The sequence below is a fragment of the Cydia pomonella genome, chromosome 3 (assembly GCF_033807575.1).
Source record: "Cydia pomonella isolate Wapato2018A chromosome 3, ilCydPomo1, whole genome shotgun sequence".
Classification (NCBI taxonomy): Eukaryota; Metazoa; Arthropoda; class Insecta; order Lepidoptera; family Tortricidae; genus Cydia; species Cydia pomonella.
The window spans coordinates 18,195,028-18,218,240 of NC_084705.1; the positions used below are offsets into that span (position 1 = coordinate 18,195,028).

The window sequence follows — 23,213 nt, forward strand, 5'->3', positions numbered from 1 at the left end:
TAATTGAAAGTGCGACTCAAAAATAAGATTCCTTTAAAAAATTTATCTACATATATATATATTTTTAAATTGTAACAATTTAATGTAAATCAATTCAATCTAGACACGCCATAGCGTGTACAGCCAAGTTCAAAGAAAAAGGAACTGGCGACACAGCAAGCGTGTAATATTACATGAACCATTTCGAGAGTGATGTAACGAATATTCGGCCACAATTTCACTATTCGGCCGAATACCGAATAGTGGCATAGTATTCGGTCGGATACCGAATAGGACAGGGGTTCCCAAAGTGTGCGCCGCGGCGCCCTGGTGCGCCGTAGAAAGTAAAGAGGGGCGCCGTGAGTTCTATCATTATCCGAAACCACAAATATTCGCGGGTACCTATTTGAGCGCTCGCAGCGTTAAATAATATAGCGTCGTGTCACTCTTTTTCGACCGTGATTTTAAATTTACAAGGGCGCCGTTGCAAAATACTAAACTTGTAACTGCGCCGCATGTTGAAAAAGATTGGGAACCCCTGGAATAGGACGTTAACACGTAGGTAAACGAGGGGTAAAAAAAGTAACAAACTACAAGTAATCAATTATTAAGATCAGTATAATGTTTCAGACTACCTTTATATTCATAGATAGATATAGTACAAAAACATGAGAAAAATAATACAAAATATACCTTTACAGTACATATGGGGCTACTTTATAGCACTAGTGCGAGAAGTAGCATATTATGTTACTGTGTCGAACATTTAAAGGGCCATATGTACTGTAAAACGTTGTACGATACATGTGCGAATAGGTAATTCGCAACTCGTGTCGATTTAAAACACTCCCTTCGGTCGTGTTTTAATTTATCGCCACTCGTTTCGCATTTCCTATTTTTCGCACTTGTATCGTAATGTACTATTTTACACACATGACAAAAACGAACGCACCGCACGCAATGTTTGCAATTCAATACACAGTGCGTGCAAAATAACCGCAATTTCTATCAAAGACTACAGTGAGAAACAAGTTGCAACTTACACAGCGCACGCACGCGCGAACTTCTAGCCGAATATGGCCGGTCGGCCGATGGCTCCGCCGGATATTCGGTATTCGGTCAAGCCACTATCCGTTGCATCTCTACTTTTGACACCTTCATAACTTGAATGAAACCCATTTACCCTGCACATATGAAATTTGGCACATTTACTCAAGCCCCTTATCTTATCTAAAATGTAAAATTTCATCAACGTAGGTCAAACGGTTATAGATAAATGAAAAATTAACGTTTAATAACTGGCATTTTTGTGACTGGCTGACTTATAGATCAAAAACCTAACCCGCTTCCAGATGAGAAACTTGATATTTGGTATCTGGTAGGCTATAAGGTGTATGTAGAAGAAAAAAATCTCAAAACTGAAAATTGATTGATTGGATGGAAAAAATCATATACCGATTATTATTCGATTAAATAAGACTTATTAGTCAAAAACCTAACCCACTTCCAGAGGACCTAGAAACTTGATATTTGGCATCTAACTTCGACTATTAGGTGTATATAGAAGAAAAAATTATAATCTGAAAATTGATTGATAATTCGATGGAAACATTAATATAGGCATTGATAATAATTAGATTAACAAACCTAACCCACTTCCCGATGACAGTTGACATATAAACTTTATATTTGGCATCAAGATTAGGTATATTAGGTGTGTATAGGGTTGCCATCTCTAAAATTTGGAAACCAGGACAAGACGCGTGAAAACCCCGGATTTTAGAGTCCAGAACCCGGATATGTCAACAGGTTTTTTTTAAACAGATTGTGCGCGTGTCGCGGGCGGCCTAAGACTTAAATTTTTAAACCCAGACTACAAATGAAGCCCCCTCCCGGACGCTCCCCGGATGCCCTCTAAACTAGTACAAAACCCGGACGGATGGCAACCCTAGGTGTGTATAAAGAAGCGCTGGTGGCCTAGCGGTAAGAGTGTGCGACTTGCAATCCGGAGGTCGCAGGTTCAAACCCCGGTACGTACCAATGAGTTTTTCGGAACTTATGTACGAAACATCGTGAGGAAACCTGCATACATCTTCGCGAAGAAATTCAAAGGTGTATGTGACGTCCCCAATCCGCATTGGGCTAGCGTGGGGACTATAGCCCGAGCCCTCTCGCACATGAGAGGAGGCCTGTGCCCAGCAGTGGGACGTGTATAGGCTAAATTATTATTATCATTATTCCCTTTATTTAATTTTTTTTCTTACGTTAGGTTTTTTACAATATGTATATAAAAGTAAAATATAAAAACACAAAACAATACAAAAGATATAAAAAATCTAACCTAGGGTGCCGCCAGCAGCGGGGCAAGGCCCAAGCTGCCGGTGGTCCGGGCCGCAGAGAGAGGAACCTGAGGAACCGCCGGACTATCCGCGCCGTGTCCAAGATCACCGCCTTCTGCATCTGACCCTTGATCCAACCACCTAGCGAGAAGTCTCTCAAGGTGTTGGTCGAGACTCTTCGCTATGAGACCGTTCGCTGAAACGACTATCGGGACAATGATCGTCGAATCAACATCCCACATGGCGGTTATCTCGTGACCCAAGTCTAGGTACTTACTGGACTTGTCCTTCTCGGCTTTCACGAGATTCTCATCATGGGGGATGGTGATGTCGACGAGCACGACCCACGGTGGGCTGAAAATCGGCCTTCATATAAATAGAAACCGAAGTCTTAAATTTGAACTTTTTTTATTGGAATAGCTTTTGTTGGGTTTTATTATATCCCAAAATTAATCTTAGCTAATTTGGTTGGAAAAATAATTAGTTATAATTTTTTTTCAAAATCTTTTTATGGCGCGTATCAGAAAAACCGAATTTTCTCCGAAAACAAAAAGTTAACCGTAATATCCTGACAGAAGCTTACGGACTCTTACGTAATTATCTTGAAAACCGTATCCAGTACGTAGAAATAAAAGATATAAAAAATGGTTGCGTAAAATCCTTTAAGTCTGCACCAGTGAAAATAAGACGAGGTGTGCCGCAGGGGTCCATCTTAGGTCCTGTATTTTTCATTATGTTTACAAATGATCTTGTCAAATTTATCTCAAATGTAGTACCAAATTGCAACTTAATAATGTATGCTGATGATACGAATGCAGTGATTCATGCTGATCACATAATAGAGCTCAATGAATTAGTAAATCTTGCATTATCTTCATTTTACGAATAGTTTACTCTTAATAATCTATGCCTAAATACCGATAAGACTTAAATAATGCTATTTAATCAAAACTCTAAAAAAACTGACAAGCTTCAAATCGCTTTAAATGGAACCTCCGTAGCAATAGTTGATAGTGTAAAATTTCTCGGTATATGTCTCGATTCTAAGTTAAATTGGATACAGGAGCTGGATGCTATTGAGAACGCAGTTAGTTCAGCATGCTATGCCCTGAGAACCCTCAGAGATGAAATTGACATAGACCATTGACAGAGGCTAAATTGAGATACAGTATTATGCTATGGGGAAACAGCTTCCAGTATAACATCAATAGAGCTCTTATTTTTCAAAAAAGAGCTATTAGAATCATGTTTCGTTTCCCACAAAGGACATCTTGCAGGCAATATTTTCAAAAACTTGGTATCCTTACGGTGCCTAGTTTATATGTGCTTATATTACTCACGGATCTCGTTAAACATAGCTCTAGATTTGAAACTGATGAAGAACAGGAGATGCGCAAAGTGTCGCGCACCAAAAATATAAAAGTTAACTTCCGTCCATTATCCAAAGTAGAGGAGCACTGTACAAGACACCAGGCTGTTAAATTATTTAACAAATTACCTGAAGAGCTTAAAACAATTTCAAAGTATAATATCTTCAAACACAACTTGAAACAGTTTTTGTTGAGAAGATGTTTTCATACGGTAGATGAAGTGTTTAATGTTGTTTAAGTCTTAAGTATTGTTTCTCTTGTTATTATTTAGTATTTAAATGTTGCCGTATTTTTATACTGATATTTATTTGTTTACTTGTAGGTACATTTGATAAGTTCTTTGTTGTTGTTTTTCACTTCATGTATATTCAAGCACAATTCTGTATTGTTCATGAATAAATATACTATGACTATGACTATCCTGACGGACGAGTTTAAAACCAATTATTCTTGATTTTTCCATATAATTAGAATTTTCCTACGGGTTGCACTTTTTTTATTATTATTTTTTTATTGTAATACGGTTATACTCGTTACATTGACTACAAAAAATAAATTTGAGTTTGATCGAACCAAAAACCTACGCGTAGTGAATTTTTGTTCTAATCAAATGTATGGAGCGTACGAATAAAACGGTTTTTTTTTTCAAAAATTAAAGGTATACCGTAATATGAGTAATATCCTTGCAGATGATTTAAGTACCAATTATTAAGGATATTTTGACATAACGCGAACTTTTCTACCGTATGCACTTATTTAATAAAAAAGGTCTTTGATTTCATCGTCCATTTTTTTCTTTTGAGCTAGAACGAAGTTTTTGTTCTCTTTAGTAAATGTAAATTGCTTTGGACGACAATATGAAGCAGAACATGGTTTTGGATTTGTCCATATTGTTTTGTCGCCAGAGATAAGCTTTAGTGGCACTAAAGTCGTCATAAAAATGCTTGAGTCATCTTGTTCACTGCCACCAATTTTCTGCTTGTACCGGCGTTGACTGGAAGCACCGTCAAATCCCCATTTATAAATTAAACTTAACTGCATGTCTTCTACTTGTTCCTGTAAACTATTCAAAATTCGTGTCTCTCTCTATTCGAGCTATAAAAAGTTTTTTTTAAAAAAGCTCATTATTCTCACCAAGAGCGTTTACGTTTTGTTTTAAGTATTGTATTTTTTAAATTGAACCTAACTGTCTTAGTGCAATACTTAAAGAACTTGTGCCAAGAAACTTTGTTTCTTGGGGTTAGATACTCATAATTGAATTGAGAATTATATTTCTCCATAAAAACAAGAAAAAGCATTGGTTCAAGAGTACGTTACTCAATGTGAAATATGATATTATTTATGTCTAGAGCTGAAATCTCTTAGCGCCAAGTTTAGTTTGTCTTGAATAAAGAATAAATTTTCTTAAACCAACATGATTTTCGTCATTCGTTGAAATCTTTGTAGTTTTCAATAATCCTCTTCATCTTCTTCTTCCTCGCGTTGTCCCGGCATTTTGCCACGGCTCATGGGAGCCTGGGATCCGCTTGGAAACTAATCCCGAGAATTGGCGTAGGCACTAGTTTTTGCGAAAGCGACTTCTGACCTTCTGACCTTTCAACCCAGAGGGTTAAACTAGAGGCCTTAATTGGGATTAGCCCGGTTACCTCACGATGTTTTCCTTCACCGAAAAGCGACTGGTGAATATCAAATGTTCGTAAATAAGTTCCGAAAAACTCATTGGTATGAGTTGGGGTTTGAACCCGCGACCTCCGGATTGCAAGTCATACGCTCTTACCGCGCTTTTGTCCTCTTCATCAAATTTATTGATACTATTTTATGTAAAAGTCTCAAACCAAAGTTTTGGTGCTTTTTCTTTCAAATAGCTTTGGCTCTTGACTGTATATTGACAACATCAAACCAAGAATTAATCGCTCTTGCGTAAAAACTTAAGTCTCAAAGCAACATTTTGGTGCTTCTTATTTGAAATAGCTTTGGCTCTTGACTGTAGGTTGAAAACATCAAACCAAGAATTTATCGCTCTTGCCTAAAAACTTAAAAGTCTCAAAGGAAAATTTTGGTGCTTCTTCCTTGGAATTTGGTAATATTTTTGGTTTGAGGAAGAGTTACTCAAGATAAAACCGTTTTTTAAGAGCGTGCTATATCTCTTGCTAAGACGTTTTTTTTTCTTGCGGCGAATAATTAATATCTTAAATCACTACCATTCGCTTTAAAAATGGGTAAAGATATTATTAAATATTTTTTATTCTCCTTTAAAAAAATATGTTGTTTTTAACTCAAGACATATTTATTGGACCAAGCAATTTATTATTAATTTAAGCAACCGTGCGCAAGAGAGTTCTGCGTTTTGAATTAAGATATCTTTTTTATCTGTGTATGAAGGCCGATTTTCAACCCACCGTGCGGCCCCAATCGATCCCAATAGAGCGTGGCACGACCATATTCGAGAACTGGTGCAGGTGAGTACTTGTAGTACGGTACTTCGCGGTCCACAAGGCCGTATAGAAGAGCAAGTTGCTGGTGAATAATACTGGCTACGAGATTATGTCTGTGCAAGTACTCGCCGTTAGCAAGATGAGAACAACCGGAAATGATATGCCTGAGTGACTCTCCGGGACGGCGGCATGCCCGACAAATGTCGATTGTACCGTCCTTCAGGATATATTTCCGATAGTTGTTCGTCATTATAACTTCGTCCGCAATTGCACAGGCAAAACCCTCGGTTTCTCCGAAGAGGTCCCCGAATCGTAACCAGTTCACCGACGCGAGCAGGTCTACGTCAAGTCCGGTGTGGGCCTTGTATAACCGCCCGTGTAGCACCTTACTCTCCCAACGCCGCCTTGCGGTCCGCATGCACTTAGTACCACAGGTCTGCGCCAGTTCTCGTTTGCCAAGGAGAGCGGCGTGTGGTTCCTGTCTACTGCCACCACATCACGATGCATCCCACACTCGTTCTTAAGGAAATAATTCCTGAGATAGCACATCTTGCGGTTGTGGAGATCTTTGGCGTTTAGGAAGCCTCGACTTCCACACTTCCGTGGGATGAACAATCTCATAACTGACGAACGTGGGTGTAGCATACGGTGTGTAGTGAGCAGTAGTCGGACCCTCCGATCCAGGCGTCCAGCTCGGTCTGAGTCCACCTTAGTATGCCAAAGGAGTATGTGAGTAGGGGCATTACCCAGGTGTTGAAGGCGCGCACTTTGTTGCCTCCTGACAAAAGACTGTTAAGGACTTTTGTAAGCCGACTGAAAAAGCGCTCCTTCACCGACTGTATAATACCCTCGTCCTCAATACCCAACGACCAATAATAATAAATTATTATTATTATTTATGTACGAAATATCGTTTGATATTTACCAGTCGCTTTTCAGCGAAGGAAAACATCGTGAGGAAACCGAACTAATCCCAATAAGGCCTAGTTTACCCTATGGGTAGGAAGGTCAGATGGCAGTCGCTTTCGTAAAAATTAGTTGTCAAGCGGACGCCAGGCTCCCATGAGCCGTGGCAAAATTCTCGGAATTGTTAGAGAATGAAAGTAATTATTTATGCGGGATCTATTTATACCTGATAAAAGTACACTTATTAGCTATTAATATTCAGGCATTGGAAACCAAAAAATACCACATGCGTTTTTTTGAGTTCTGGCCTAAGGTCAGCCCACCGTGCAACGGGAGGAGGAAGAGGTGTGTATACCTAAAGATGAAAAATTGCGGAAACTGAAAATTATTGATAATACGATGGAAAAAAAATCATTTCATTTTCATTTTATTTCATCATACATAAAATCAATTATCATCAATCAATCAATTATTATCAATCAATCAATTATCATGTATTGATAATTATTAGATAAGAGTCATAACAAAGAATGAAAATACAGATGAATTATATATCCATAGTAACGAACTTAAAGTGATGTTAAGGTAAAGTTACAGTGAAGTCGAAGTGAAAAAGAAGTGAGTGATTTATTCATGACAATAATCAGTAAGGAGATATTACTTTGCATATGTTTTCCCTGTTTGCTTAGCATACCTATGCTTTTACAAATCACAAGACCTTAGTCTTGACAGCGCTCTTCTTGATATAGGCTTCTCAATATTTTGCAAAGGGCAGGTTTATGCTGCACTCTCTTAGAGTTCAAACCTTAGATGGAGTACATCTTATCGATCTAAATCCAAATCAAATTAAGGCACAAGAAATCTATATAGTAGAATACAACCGCCTACGCACGTTATATCGCTCCGACTTGGCCGAATAATAATAGCAGAATGAATGGGCAAATTCATTCTTATATTTCGAAGGTACATGAAAATAATTCAAAAAAGAAAACTATATGTAACCGTAGAAAATAGAGTAAAAAAAAATGTGTCAATGATTAACACTAACGTAATAATTTCTGCACAAAAAGTAATGATACCCCATCAAAAACATAAATGGGAAATGAGAGCCAAGTTCACAAATCGCACAAATCAAATCGAACGTTTACATCAAAAACGTCAAAAACAATTTCCTCTCTCTTTAGTTATTAAAAAAAAGTTAAAGGCACATCTTTAATCAACTTATTCTGCCATTCAGTACCATTTCATTCAATATATTTTTGCAATACAAGCCACACGTGAGATCCTTAAAAAATATAAAAAATATATAGTGTTTCATTTTATTAAGCAGTATTCGCACGATCATACACGATAGTCTTGTAAGAACGAGACTTGTAAGGTCGTTTATCTTACCATCTCACTCTATCCTATAGCTTAAAATGATGCTGACCGGGTCGTGTAGATGCGGCTCACGGCTATATTAATTGGCGGTTTGCGTTTTTCTTAGTGAACACATGTTTTTTAAAAGGAAAATAACAATACAGTAATAACTTCCCGTCCGCTAAAACATGACAACAATGGTTTGAATTTTCTTAATTTGAGTTTGACCATAATGAAGAACTTCCTGTACAATTTTTGCTACAATATGGTGAACATTTCCAAGCGTATTGGAGAAAATATATACATATTTATTCCTATTAAGTAGCAAACATTGTGGTAGTATCAAGAAACAATCAATTCATTTTAGAATTTTGCATGTTCTTGTAACTAAAATTTCAGGATTTTCGAGACAGAACTTGGCATCCGTATTTGTAGGCAAAGACAACAACGACGCATTAATAATTAATATTGAACTTAGTTCTCATTTCACATATATGTTTTTAATGGGATATTTGTATTGTTACACAGTGTAGCCGTGCAGTTATAAAGCATAAATTAATCTTCGAGCAGTCTTTTATTGCCTAACTTCGTGCTTACTCTTTATATTAATATTACCAATGTAAAGGTTATTCTACTAACATTTACTGTATTTAGTTAAAAGCAAAGATTGCAATAACAAAAATTTGTGAATACTTTCCCAGTCCTATGACTGGGAAAATTTATGTTGACATTTTTCTAAACAAATATTTTCATTTTTCACAGTACCCAATTTAGGTTGGTTCCCATTATATAAATGTGTAAGACTTCACTGCTGCAACTCTACGCCCTTGCCAGTCCATTGCTCGTCAAACTTGACATCGCACTCGAGATCTCTCAGCGCCGACTTGACGTCGAAACCGAAGTCCTTGAGGAACCTCTCGTAAGCGGCATACAGGATAGGTTCCACGCCCAACTCCTTGAACTTGGGGTTCATGTCGCGACACCGAGCTACCATGTTGCGGATCGCCCAGCACCCGTTTTTCTGGAAAACATTTAAATAAGACTTTTTGCTCTAATTTATCTTTTGTGGCACTTAACTAGCTTTTGCACAAATTTGTATAAACTCCTAAATAGGAGTTATTATTTACAACATTATTTAAATAAATAATGTTGTTCAGACAATGTTACAGTTCGTATGACCCTTTAAATTTTCGACATAGTTATATACAGAATGTGCTAATTTACGCACTAAAAGTAGCACCATATATACTGTAATAATACATTATGATACAAGTGTGCTAGGTTGGTCATTACACACGAGGCGATATTGTGCGCGCGAGCTGTAAGCGAGGGCGCAATAAGAAAGCCGATGTGGGTAATGACCAATGCACACGCGTTTCATACGACGTTTTTCAACACACTTGCGAGGAAAAAACAAAACTTATAAATTAGATTTGTCAAAACAGTAAAAGTACAATTTTAAAAATAGTGGCTAACAGTTTTAACATCGAATAATTGCACCAAAGCGTGCTGGCCTTGTAGGCACTAATTCGCCAGTTCATTGAAGTAAGCTACCAGCACGTTTTCCAAGAAAGATTGGGCGTTTTTGCTGATTTTCCATTGAATAAAAGTTTCATATACCGCCAATTATTTTTCACCCGATTTTGATAATAAAAGGCTATCGTTCTCGGCTCTTGCCTCTATTAGTGTTACTGGCAACGTCAATTTTATGTGTTCTTCATTTTCAAGCATTGAAATAGTACATTACGATATAAGTGCGAAAAATAGGAAATTCGAAACGAGTGGCGATAAATTAAAACACGACCGAAGGGAGTGTTTTAAATCGACACGAGTTGCGAATTACCTATTCGCACATGTATCGTACAACGTTTTACAGTACATATGGCCCTTTAAATGTTCGACACAGTAACATAATATGCTACTTCTCGCACTAGTGCTATAAAGTAGCCCCATATGTACTGTAAATGATATTTTCTTAAATATATAAACTAAAAACCTGCAAACTATTCCAATTTTATGACAAATACGGAAAATGGCTGCCGCGTTTTATATTACGCACGATTCCAATGCGCGCGCAAAGCAAAGGCGCGAACGAAATCGACAAACAGCCAATTAAAAAGATGTAAAAAAGCTAATATTTTCGTATTTCTATTCGACGGATGGAGATCAAATCGATAAAATGTTATGTTTATTCATTAATGTAATTTACGGGATAATTTAATCTATAAATTATGTCTGGTGTGAAGAGCCTCTTTGAATTGAACTAACATTTGAAACCTAATAGTTGATTAAAAAAATGTATTACTCGACCAAATTAAGAAGGTTCCGTTTCCATGCATATTATTAGCAAATCAATCGGATAATATAATCAAAAGCACTAGTGTTATGATATAATGAAAAAGCACGCGTGTTTAATATCTAGGATTATGAGCCAAAAATCGGTGGAATAAAAATGTCGTTTTGAGCAAGTGTGTTGAAATAGTAGATTATTGCAGAGGCCGGGAAAGGGCAATTCGTGTATGAGTTTCGATATTGTAGGACGACGCGAAGCGGAGTCCGACAAAGAAGACGAATCCATGAATTGCTATTCCTGCCGAGGCATATATAGTGCTTTTCTCCAAACATGCGAGGAAATCAGGTAAAATAATTATATTTTAAACATGAACCAGCACTCAAATCGAACCTTCACTTCAAAAACGTCAAAAACTATTTCCCTCTTTAATTATTTTTTAAAAGTTAAAGCCACAACTATTCTGCCATTCAGTACCATTCAATATAATTGTTCCAATATAAGCTGTATTTGCACGCATGAGATCCTTAAAAAAATATAAAAGTTATATAGTCTTTGGTTTTATTAAGCAGTATTCGCACGATTATACACGTCGTTCTTACACGACTCTATCCTATAGCTTGAAATGATGCTGACCTGGTCGTGTAGACGTAGCCCGCAGCTATATTATTAATTGGCTGTAATTTCGTTTTTCTTAATGGATACATGTTTTTAAAAAGTAAAAAACAATACAGTAATAACTTTCCCGTCCGCTAAAACACGACAATAATGATTTTTTTTTTAATTTTAGTTTTACCATAACGAAGAACTTCCCGTACTATTTTTGCTAAAATAAGGTGAACATTTCCGAGCATATTGGAGAAAAATATTTTATAAATTCTGCCATTAAAAAAAAACAGTTTTCATTATCTGTCGTGGCTGCCAATAGCTGTTAAATTCGAAGCACTAATTTTTCTTAGACAATACCACTTCCACTATTATTAAGTCTGTGGATACCGCCACAAAAAATCTAATCATGCGAATTCTCTAATTTGACTACCTGTACTGCTTCGTTCTCTGGGTGCCTCTTGAGGCAGTCGACGATTGCCTCAGGCGCCCCGCAGTCGTAGAACATGCGGCTGTGCGGCGGCTCGCGCAGGGTTAGTGCCGCGATGCATTTTAGGGTTGATGCTGTTGTTGACGCATTGCTCTGTAAAGTTAACAAATCTATACTTAATCAGATTCATCGTAACTAGCCACTGGCTAGTACCGGCACGTTCAGCTGCTGGGCACATACTGCCGTAGGGTATATACGGCAGTTTCCATTTTAGTGTTAAGTACATTTTGTCGACATTAGAAAAAAAATAAGTAATCAATCTTCACATGTCATTTTATTGAAAAACATTTACTTAACCGTAACTAAGCAAAAGAATCTAAAAAATCGTATATAATTTATAATTGTTACATATTTGACCATGACTTATTTCTCAAGTGTTTTTCAATAAAAAGACACGTCAAAATCGCTTACGTTCTTTCTAATGCAAAAAACGGACTATAACAAAATGAAATCTTTAAAAATATACTTGCCATTAAGTCTGAAATTATTGCGTTAAAATAGAAAATGTAATGCATATACTGCAGGGATCGTAAACTTTATGATGGAAGTACCTACTTCACTGAAAAAAATAGATAGCCGAACTGGTTTTGTAACTTTACTAAATAACTAAACTACGGTTATAAGAAAATAAACTTTGCATAAATTTACAAACTTATTTTGTAGTGTATACCCAGTACCTGAACACTGATAGCCAAACACGGTTTTGTAACATATAACACATAGTTCGCAAGTCCCAATTTTTGTGTAAACAGTAACCAAAATTTTGTTACAGTTATGCAAACATTTCTTTCAGTGTTTGTAAACGAGGAACAAAAAAGATGGGTTATTCCCACTAGTTACCAACAACTCTAACATTTTGTTGGTAACTAATGGGAAAAAAATCCCACCTTTTACCACTGGGAGCTACTGGGAAAAAAAATCCCAGTAGTTACCACCAAACCGAGTTGGTGGTAACTAGAGGGATTTTTTTTCCCAATAGTTACTAGTGGTAAAAAGTGGAAAAAAATCCCAGTAGTTACCACTGGTAACAACTTGGTGGTAACTAGTTGGAATAACCCAAAAAGATCGGCAAAGCGCGTGTCATAACACTAAGGCCCTGATGTTGTAAGGCTTGCCCGCATCCATGGGCATGGTGAACGCTTACCGTCTGTCGGTCTGTCAGCTAGTTTTCCACTATCGTGGTTTGGTACCTAGTAAAAAAACCCACCGAATGTCTAGTGAGTAGCAGCACTATGATAGGCACTATTCCACTTTTGACCAACTGCCTCTTCACGTCGTCGTTACCGGCTAAAGCTGTTATCCTGAAAATGTATAGATCACACTAAAGTAATCAAACTTTTGATGCTACATCAATTCATTAGGGGAGAGTGGGAGAATTGGAGACGGCGGGTAATTATTATATTAAAAAAATCTTGAGTATGTTTAACACACATAAAGAGGCCTTCATGTGCCTAAGTGACTAAGATTCGGAAGCTACTCACAATTAATCTAAAAAAATATTTTCAACTTTTGTTATGATTTTGTTATTATCTTGTATATGGTATCTGCTTTAAAACCCCAGGCGGTTTCAAGTTCACCAAAAATATAATCATGAGTGGTGTTAATTTTGATTGATATCAATTTCTTGGTGTAATTAGGAACTAAGGAATTGAGAACGTTACCACTTATATTTTTAATGATTCAGTACCTGGGCGACCGAGCTTTGCTCGGTTATAACTATTTATTGTAATATGGTGGTGTATAGGCTTAACTAATTTTTTTTACTAAATTAAACTTGTCTAAAACAATAAAAATTAAAAAATTATATATAAAATTGAACATATAAAAAAAAAACATAAGTTAGTCACCGGGCGAGATTCGAACCCGTAACACTCGTTTAGCAGTCCGCGTATTAGTACGGTCGCCAAATCTCAAAAGCCCTCTAGAAACACGATTTAATTGACTCGGCTCGGCCTTACCCACAACCGGTATCAATGTGTTCGGACAGTTCTCCTGATCACCGTACATGCGGTAGTAAAGCGGAAAAATGGTGGAGGCGATAGTAATGACGTCACAAAGATGGCGGCCGGACCTATTCTTTTTGGCGGTGTATCTCGAAAACCACTTAACCGATTTTAATCATTGAGGTGTCAAATAATAGCTTATATTATGGAGATTATTTCCTTTTCTACAAACATTTACGTGAAACCTATAGGAAAAAAAATAATCACAAAAAACAGTTTTTTTATAAAATTATTATTTTTTATTTTGTAAAAATCTCCGTAAATATTAGCTTTTCGCAAATTTTGTTTAATATAAAACATATTGCTTCATTATCAAGGAATATAATGAGCCTTAAAACATACAGATCGAGTAATAAACAATGAAGCTACACTCATTTATTTGCGCATGGGTAACGATAACTGGCTTTTACCGGTCGAAACTGTGGTGACTGTTACGATACGTATTGAATGTAATTTATAGAGTATCGGTTTTAATTACTGAAATTATAATTAAAATTATAAAAACCAGACACAATAATGTTACCTTACTTCGACGTTTAGTCTCTTTTTTCGTCTTAATCATAGGTAGGTACATATTTGTTTTTACTTAAAATTTTTATACAGGGTGAACTTTTAACCACCAGTCATACTCTGCGCAGCGACTTTATAGGTCATACTGAACAACTTTTACTATTAGTAGTCCCCAAGCCGCTCCGAGGCCAGATTTAATTGACTCAGCTCGGCCTTACCCACAACCGGTATCAATGTGTTCGGGCGTTTCTCCTGATCACCGTACATGCGGTAGTAAAGCGGAAAATGGTGGGAGGGGATAGTAATGACGTCACAAAGATGGCGTCCGGACCTATTCTTTTTGGCGGTGTATCTCGAAAACCACTTAACCGATTGTATTTATCGAGGTGTCAACTAATAGCTTATATTATGGAGATTATTTCCTTTTTACAAACATTTACGTGAAACCTATAGGAAAATAATAATCACAAAAAACATTTTTTTTTATACATTTGGTTGGTAGGTTTGTCTTATGTTTTAAAGCAGTAAAATCTTTCAAGTCGAAACACAGTATAAATATACATTTTGTTGTCTAATCTAAAAGTATGATGTTCATTGTTTAAGACTGATTAGTGATTACTGAATTAAATAACATGCTATTTGTTATTTTTGTTTTATTTTTTAAATCAGGTATTAATTTATTCACTATGTATCACTATACAGGCAAAATGTGTATCATAGTTGGTCTGTAAGTACTTACTACTTGTGTCGAATATAGGTATAAGATGAAATTTTAACCTCCAGCCATACTCTGCGCAGTGACTTTACAGGTCATACTGAACAACTTTTATTATGGGACCAATGCCGAATCACGCAAGAAAATTTGGATCTGGAATGACACCTACTGGCTGTGCCCTACCACACAAAGCGAGATGACATTCACAATGCCCATACCTCTCTTTTGGACGTAGTTTAAGGACGTACCCGGGTCCATGACGCATGCTCGCCACACCGCTGCTTAAAATAAGCTGACGCACCGTAAATTGAACTGCGTAAAAATCGCAAAAAATATTACACGGGATCTTATGGCAGACACCGTACCGGTGACGTAAAAGACGCAACTGTTTTGCGAACAAAAAAGATTCGCGTGAAGCACGTCACTGCGATTCCGTACCGTCACCGTTTTTTAAACAGCGGTGTGGGGAGCATGCGTCAAAAATGGTACGCATACGACGCGTCACTGCGATTCCGTATCGTGACCGTTTTTTAAGCTGCGATCTGGTCGCACCTTGTATTGTATTGTATTGTATTGTATTCGGGCGATTTTTCCGCAACTCGACGACTTGCGCCTATTTTGCGTGATATGTTGGGGGTGGGCTAGTCCTGCCAGCCCAGCTCCTCGAGGAATCCTATCAAACCTTTGATGTTGAGTAGGACCTCGGGGAGGTCTCTCGGAGATCCGAGATGTTTAGCCCTGTATGGAGTCACTCCGCTGCATTCCAGCACCACGTGAGAGGCTGTTTCTTCTGTCTCCATGCAACCTCGGCACAGGGGACTGTCTGTGACACCTGTTGTGAAAAGATGTTTGTTAAATAGTCCATGACCTCTTATGACACTAGTTACCATACTCAGTCGGACCTTCCCTAGTTGCAGGAGCGCCCTTGTGAGTTTTCCGTTGATGCCAGGCATGGCTTCTTTTGCCTGTCTGCATCCAGTCTGGTTCAGCCAGTGTTCTGTGTGTAGTTTCCCTGTACGTGCCAGCAGCATTGAGCGTACCTTGCTAAATGGTATCGGAAGAATCGGTTCCGGATCAATCGCCCCCGCATTCGATCCTTGCCTGGCAAGCTCGTCCGCAGCATCGTTACCTCGGGATCCACTGTGTCCCTTGATCCATTGTAGGGTAATCTTGTTATTATGACATACCTCCATTAGTCGTTCGTGGCATTCGTGTATAAGTTTGGATGTAACTATATGGCTATTTAGAGCCATTAAGACTGCTCTACTGTCGGAGAGTATGCGGATGGAGGATCCTACTACCTTCCTTGCAGTGATGGCAGCCGCCGCGTTTATGATGCCCATGCACTCAGCTTGGAATACCGAGTTATGGGCTCCTAGCGGAGTGGTGATCGACATGTTCAGGTCTTCTGAGAAGGTTCCAGAGCCCGATCCGCTGTCTGTTTTGGACCCATCAGTGAAGATTCTCAGCTCCCGGGGATTGAGTCCTTCATGATTGTCGTCCTCATATAACTGTATTTTGTACCTTTTATCGAAGATAGCTTGTTTGTGAATCCGGTCCGTGCCTGACCTAAGCACTGGAAATTCGTCATACACCTTTTCCAGGCATTTTGTGTGAAGAGCTCCTGTGATGTTAGACCATATCTTGAGGGTTCGCAACCTTACCGCTGAGAGACTGGCCTCTTGCTGTATGTGTAGGTGCAGCGGTGGAAGGTTTAGCATGACCTTCATGGCTGCAGTCGGGGTAGACCTCGTGCAGCCAGTGGTGGCCGCGCATGCGAGCCTTTGAAGTCTTTGTAGTTTGTCTCGTACGTTGCCTAGGTTTGTTCTTGGCCACCAAACCAGAGCACCGTAACAGAGTAAGGGGTTATCGTCTTATAGAGCCAGAGGGTAATTTTCGGGTTGAGTCCCCACCTCTTACCAATCATCCTTCTGCACTGCCAGAAGACAACTCCCGCCTTGTCTATCCGTTTGTTGATGTGGTTGTTCCAATTGAGTTTATTGTCGAGAGTTAGTCCTAAGTACTTAACTTCATCGGACAGCTGTAGCTCAGTTTGGAAAAGTGTTGGTCTGGTAAAGTTGGTCGCACCTTTATATGGGACAGTCAAATTTTTTTTCGCGATTTCGGAATTGGTCCCATAGTAAAAGTTGTTAAGTATGACCTATAAAGTCGCTGCGCAGAGTATGACTGGTGGTTAAAAGTTCACCCTGTATAAAATTTTTAAGTAAAAAGAAATATGTACCTACCTATGATTAAGACGAAAAAAGAGACTAAACGTCGAAGTAAGGTAACATTATTGTGTCTGGTTTTTATAATTTTAATTATAATTTCAGTAATTAAAACCGATACTCTATAAATTCCATTCAATACGTATCGTAACAGTCACCACAGTTTCGACCGGTAAAAGCCAGTTATCGTTACCCATGCGCAAATAAATGAGTGTAGCTTCATTGTTTATTACTCGATCTGTATGTTTTAAGGCTCATTATATTCCTTGATAATGAAGCAATATGTTTTATATTAAACAAAATTTGCGAAATGCTAATATTTACGGAGATTTTTACAAAATAAAAAATAATAATTTTATAAAAAAACTGTTTTTTGTGATTATTTTTTTTCCTATAGGTTTCCCGTAAATGTTTGTAGAAAAGGAAATAATCTCCATTATATAAGCTATTATTTGACACCTCGATGATTAAAATCGGTTAAGTGGTTTTCGAGATACACCGCCAAAAAGAATAGGTCCGGCCGCCATCTTTGTGACGTCATTACTATCCCCTCCACCATTTTTCCGCTTTACTACCGCATGTACGGTGATCAGGAGAATTGTCCGAACACATTGATACCGGTTGTGGGTAAGGCCGAGCTGAGTCAATTAAATCTGGCCTCGGAGCGGCTTGGCGACCGTACTATATTAACCCGCTGGACCAGACGGACAGTGGCCGGCAACACGAAATTAGCGACCATATTCTGCGTCGAAAGAAAAACGCATGAAAACTCGAAAACACGCGTTTTCCCAAACATAAGACTAATCTAGATCGATTGTATACCCCCAAAAACCCCCATATACCAAATTTCAGCGAAATCGTTAGAGCCGTTTCCGAGATCACAGAAATATATATACAAGAATTGCTCGTTTAAAGGTATAAGATACTACAATGAAGAGATTGAAAGTCCAATATTTATTGTTGCAAATAGTTATGTATTCAGTATTCAGTTATAGTATGTATGCCTTGAGGTAAAAAAAAAATTGAAAAGTGATACTAGGTTGAAAATTCTCAGTTTCCATTTGCTCCTCGGACTTTTTCCAAATACCCCATACGGTTTCGGTTAAATAGGAACGGCATGTTTTTGATTTCGTCCAAATTTAGTATGATAATATTTATTTAAAATTATTATTTTCTAATATTCGCTAGACATATAACTAAACTAACGGTTAGCGTAAAAAAATATTCGGTTTGTGGCATTATTATATCTTTTCAGTATTAGAAGTTAAAGTGTTTCCAATTCCCTCACTTTCCCCTATATCGGGTTCGAATCAAAATTCAATTTAAACATAAACTGCTAGGTTATTTTTTGACTGGAAAATGACCCCTAGAAGAGTACAAGTAGGTTATGCCATGCCTTTGTATCCTGTGACTCGAGCCGTGTTATTGATTTAACAGAACAACATAACTTCCTTGACGACAAATGGTTTGATCACTAAATAAGTACGTGTCTATCTGCTAAACAGCCTGCAAAAGGCAGCGCAATTTTATATCCGCTTCCATCCGGGTAAGAGACCTTTTTTTTATATTAAATAACAAGGCTAAATTTGTTTTGATAAACATGACCTCAGCTGAAAAAGGAGACTACCTGTCATTCGGAAATAAAAATTACGGTCTAAAGACTGTAAGAGAATGGCATGAACATAACTTGGACGTCCTGAAAGGAGATATTATCGGTACAACAGACAAGAACACGTCAATAACGAAAAACTGCATTGTTAAAGTGAACCAGACGTCCTGCCACGACTACAGCAACAGCACAAGTCAATTGAGGCATAGAGCGAGACACATTAATTACTGGAAGGCAGAGTTAGAAAGAGCAATACGAGACATCGATGCGGAAATAATAGTCCTGGAAACACAAAGACAGCAACTCAAAAATGCTATGGATACTTTGAAAATACCCAAGTACATTACTGAAGAGTGTCTTGATGTCAGAGCGAACAGAATGCAGTCAGACTTGGTTTACGACGAGCCCCAAGAAGCTTTATTCACAGAGTCTGCTCTAATAGAAAATGTTAAAAGATTGCACAGAGAAATGCTTAGGGATATAGAGAATCAGATGGCGATGAATATAGCAGCGAAGCATGCGTTGGAAAGAGATAGGAGTAATAAATATTTGGCATTTAAATATGAAAGTGAAAATGCAGAGTTGGAAACTAAGGCTGTCAATATAAAGGATTCAGCAGGAGCTACCAGATTATCTGAAGGCCAGTCCAATGTGCAGTCTTGGGAATATAATACTGTATCGACTTTGGACCAGTTTAAGATAGCGATGGAGAAATCACAAGCTTTAAGAGCTAAAGTCGAAGCGGCATTGATAAATACGGCCAGGGATTTGCGTTCACAAGATATCAAAGTAAACGATGAATTATCTAAAACAATCGCGAAAACTGAACAAGTAAAAATCGAGTTGGAGAATCAGTTGCGCTTAACGTTGCAGAAAATAGTTGAAACTGAAAATATTTTGGAGACATTGCACGAGGAAATTATGAAAGTGTCCCAGCGGATCCAGGTGGCTCAAACCAGACTTCATACTAAGAACTACAGACCCAACATTGAGAATTGTAGGGAAGGGTCCTTAGTTGGTCTTATAGAAGAGGTAAAAGATTTGAACGACAGCATGACCCTTTTGCAAAAACGTTCATTAGAGACTGAGAAGTTGAGGGCCGAATTGATTCACGAACGAGGAAGGCTAGAGAACGAGATTATCGTTAAGAAGAAATCTCTTTTCTGCGATAATGATAGGTGTTTTTTCCTTCGCTCGCACTATCAGTCTGCAGAGAAGATGTGTGGCCTTTAGGAGCATTATCATTACAGCGAATATGAACAATTGTTTGCAGTTGTAGTAGTGCTATAGTGTCTACATATTTATTATTAGCAAATTTACTTTATCTACTTCTACACTGCATCAGGTATATTTTATGCATTAAAAAACAAGTAACCTTAACCCTTATTTCAATTATTTTTTATTTATTTCCCTGATCCTTGAATATTATAATGTAATTATAGTTTGGACATACAATTAGGAATCTATCCCACTACCCACTACTCACAGCTTGCTCGCTTGCTGCACGACTGCTGCATTCTCCGAGTTGTCAGCTAGCACTGAGAACAATACATCTGCTCCACCCTCTGCTACCGTAGCACACAGCTCGTGGCGGACTAGGAGACACGCTATTGTCGACATTAGTTCTGATACTAAGGGCGGTTTCGTGTGTTCTGCAATCAAATGCATCAGGGCCGGATTTAGGGGAGGGCAACCGGGGCTAGAGCCCCGGGGCCTCCACAAAAGAGGGGCCCCCACAATAGACTTCGGAAAATTTACCATTTTACTTGGATAATAATTTGGGACCAGGGGGCCTTCACTCCTTTATTGCCCGAGGCCTCCAGACCTCTAAATCCGGCATTGAAATGCATTATTGAAACAAATATACTATACTAAATGACTCTTAGTAAATGTGCGCCCGATTTAAAGCCATTTGCCATGTGGCAGGACGAAATTGTTGATACTGCAGGCAAAGAATGGCAAAGTGTAGCACTAGACAAAGGCAGGTGGCAACAGCTTGAGGGGGCTTTTACCCAGAAGTGGTCTACAGTAGAAAAATCTTATTAAATTTAAACATATCTATCAAAACGAGACAGGCATAGCCTAGTGCAGGTGTCACGGGCAATTTCTATATCTTGAAACAACATTTGTGACATTATCTATGAAAAGGGACCTTATTGTCGGTGGCGCTTACGCCATTATCAACGATGCTCTCATATTATAAACAACGCCGCGCTACGCAGTGCGGCATAAGCGCCATCGACAATAAGATCCCTTTTCATAGATAATGTCACATTTAGCAGTGTTTAACTAGAATAAGTTTACTTAACATTTTTTTAATTATAAGTTTCACTGTATCAATAAACTACTTAGATTTAAAAAAACAACTAAAAAATCTCTGTAACAGAATTACTAAGTTCTTATAAATGAAATAAAAAGATGAGCGCCCGGTCTTTGTACCTTTGAATTTTGATAACTTAATCATAAATTGTTGCTTAACAACAGCAGTTTATTTACCTTTTAATAAGTTAGTTAATGGCTCTAGCAGCTGGAAACCAAGTTCCCTGGCATGGTCATGTGCTTTACCAAATTCCACTCTAATATCATCGTCCAGGGGGAATTTTCGGATTACTGATAACACCTCCGATAGTAACTGAAAATAAACTTGTATGATAAATAAACTAAAATTTACTAGCGAGCCTCAAGAGAAAGTTCAGCACAGTGGGCTGAATTGAGCAGATTTCCATTTGGTACAACAAAGAATATGATGATATAGTATGAAGAGCCTTTTGATTTTTACCTTAACATTATTCTCAACTTGCAGCAAAGACTTCAAGTTGCTTGCAATATTTTTTGCAAACAGCCTTTGACGGTTCATTTCATGCTTTATACAACATGTGTTTATCCATTTCAATGTGGCTATCAATAGGTTGTCATCTTCTGTATTATCCAGAATGCTGTAAAAGGTACCATTCTTGTTATGATTCTTAGTGGCTTGATGAATTATGCACATTGGCAGTATTGGCATTTCTAGACACCAGTGGGACAGCATGCTCTTGTGGTAAGACTATTATCATTTAATTGAATTTGATTAGTTATTGATCTGTTTTAGTTGCATCACTTTCCCCAATGTGTTAAATGAAAGTGACACAGTGATGCAACCCAATTACAAATCCTAAAATGAGTTAACTAATATAGAATTGGCATTATCGCTTACCATAAGGACGAAATTGGATTGTATCCTTATATGAATAACCTGTCAGAGAGTCCTTATGACAAGCGACAATGTGGTTTGAAAACTTTTGCTTGAAAACAACAAATATATATATATTCAAAATACCTTTTAATAACATCAGCACCTTTCTGATCTAACAAATCAGGCTGCACATCCATTAAGGCTATTAAAGTATTCAAGATGTTTAGAATAAATGTTGCATCTTTTTCATTTGCTGTTACCAGGGTCATCTTATGTCTAGCTTGCAGTAATTCTAGCAATAAAGTATAGGCACCTTCTTTGCCTGCTTTAACCCTACGAGCTATATCTTTGTTGCACTCTGCCTAGAAGAAAAAGAATTTACTTGGCAAAATAAACAGTTTATAAAGTAAACAGAGGTTACTTAAAAACCCCGTAATTCATTAGACCAAATGCATTTTTTCTAAAAACCGTTGAATTTTTTGGGGGTTACCAATCTCATCTAACCTAATCCAAAAGCTTCTACAGAAGTGTGCTTTTTTCAAAAGTTTGGGAAAAACGGTTTAAAAAAATGTGTTGGGTTAAATGAAACATTGGGTAAACATATTTCAAAGTTGCGACATGTTACCGTAAACAGTAAATCCCCGCTTATATATTAATATTAAAAATATAAAGTACCTTTAAAATTTCTAATTCTTTTAATATTTTTCTGTCGTCACCATCATCTTTGAGTTTTTGCAGTTTTTTAATTGATTTGGAGATCTCATGATCATCGCCGGATGTTAAAACTAAGTCTTTTATTATATTTGACAAATCAACGCCCTGAAAACATGTGTAAATAAAATATTTCAGGTCATACATTTTCTTTAAAGAAAAGAAATGCCTTGCTGTTGTGAAGGTTCTTCAAAAACAAAATGGGGTTTTGGAATACACAATAAGAAAACTATATACCTGAGCTTTAAACTGGTTCATAGCATCTTGGATAGCTTCCTCCGGGCTCATGTCAAATTCTTGTATATTCTCTTGAACCACTTCATCATAGGTCTCTTGAGATATAACACGAACCATTTTTATAATGCTACGTATATTGAAATAACAAATTTTATTCGAAATTTAGTAAAAACACAATTAATAGTAATTTATTCTTCATATGGTGTGATTCACGGAAAGAAATTACCAACTACAACTACACCAAAACAAGT

General features: G+C 37.6%; 2 protein-coding genes across 2 annotated transcripts; one reads left to right on the top strand and one right to left on the bottom strand.

Moving 5' to 3' along the window:
- Positions 1-579: 579 nt before the first annotated feature.
- On the bottom strand, positions 580-23,211 carry LOC133516207 (armadillo repeat-containing protein 6 homolog). Its single transcript, XM_061849011.1, has 9 exons — positions 22,963-23,211; positions 22,690-22,833; positions 22,159-22,376; positions 21,619-21,775; positions 21,336-21,471; positions 20,326-20,491; positions 12,982-13,075; positions 11,718-11,867; positions 580-9,409 (listed from the first exon to the last, which is right to left on the bottom strand). The coding sequence occupies exons 1-9, from the start codon at positions 23,077-23,079 to the stop codon at positions 9,194-9,196; spliced, it is 1,398 nt and encodes a 465-aa protein (XP_061704995.1). The 5' UTR covers positions 23,080-23,211; the 3' UTR covers positions 580-9,193.
- On the top strand, positions 17,921-20,203 carry LOC133516208 (tektin-4-like). The gene has a single exon (XM_061849012.1). It carries the CDS (start codon positions 18,831-18,833, stop codon positions 20,070-20,072), a length of 1,242 nt encoding a protein of 413 aa, XP_061704996.1. The 5' UTR covers positions 17,921-18,830; the 3' UTR covers positions 20,073-20,203.
- Positions 23,212-23,213: the final 2 nt, after the last annotated feature.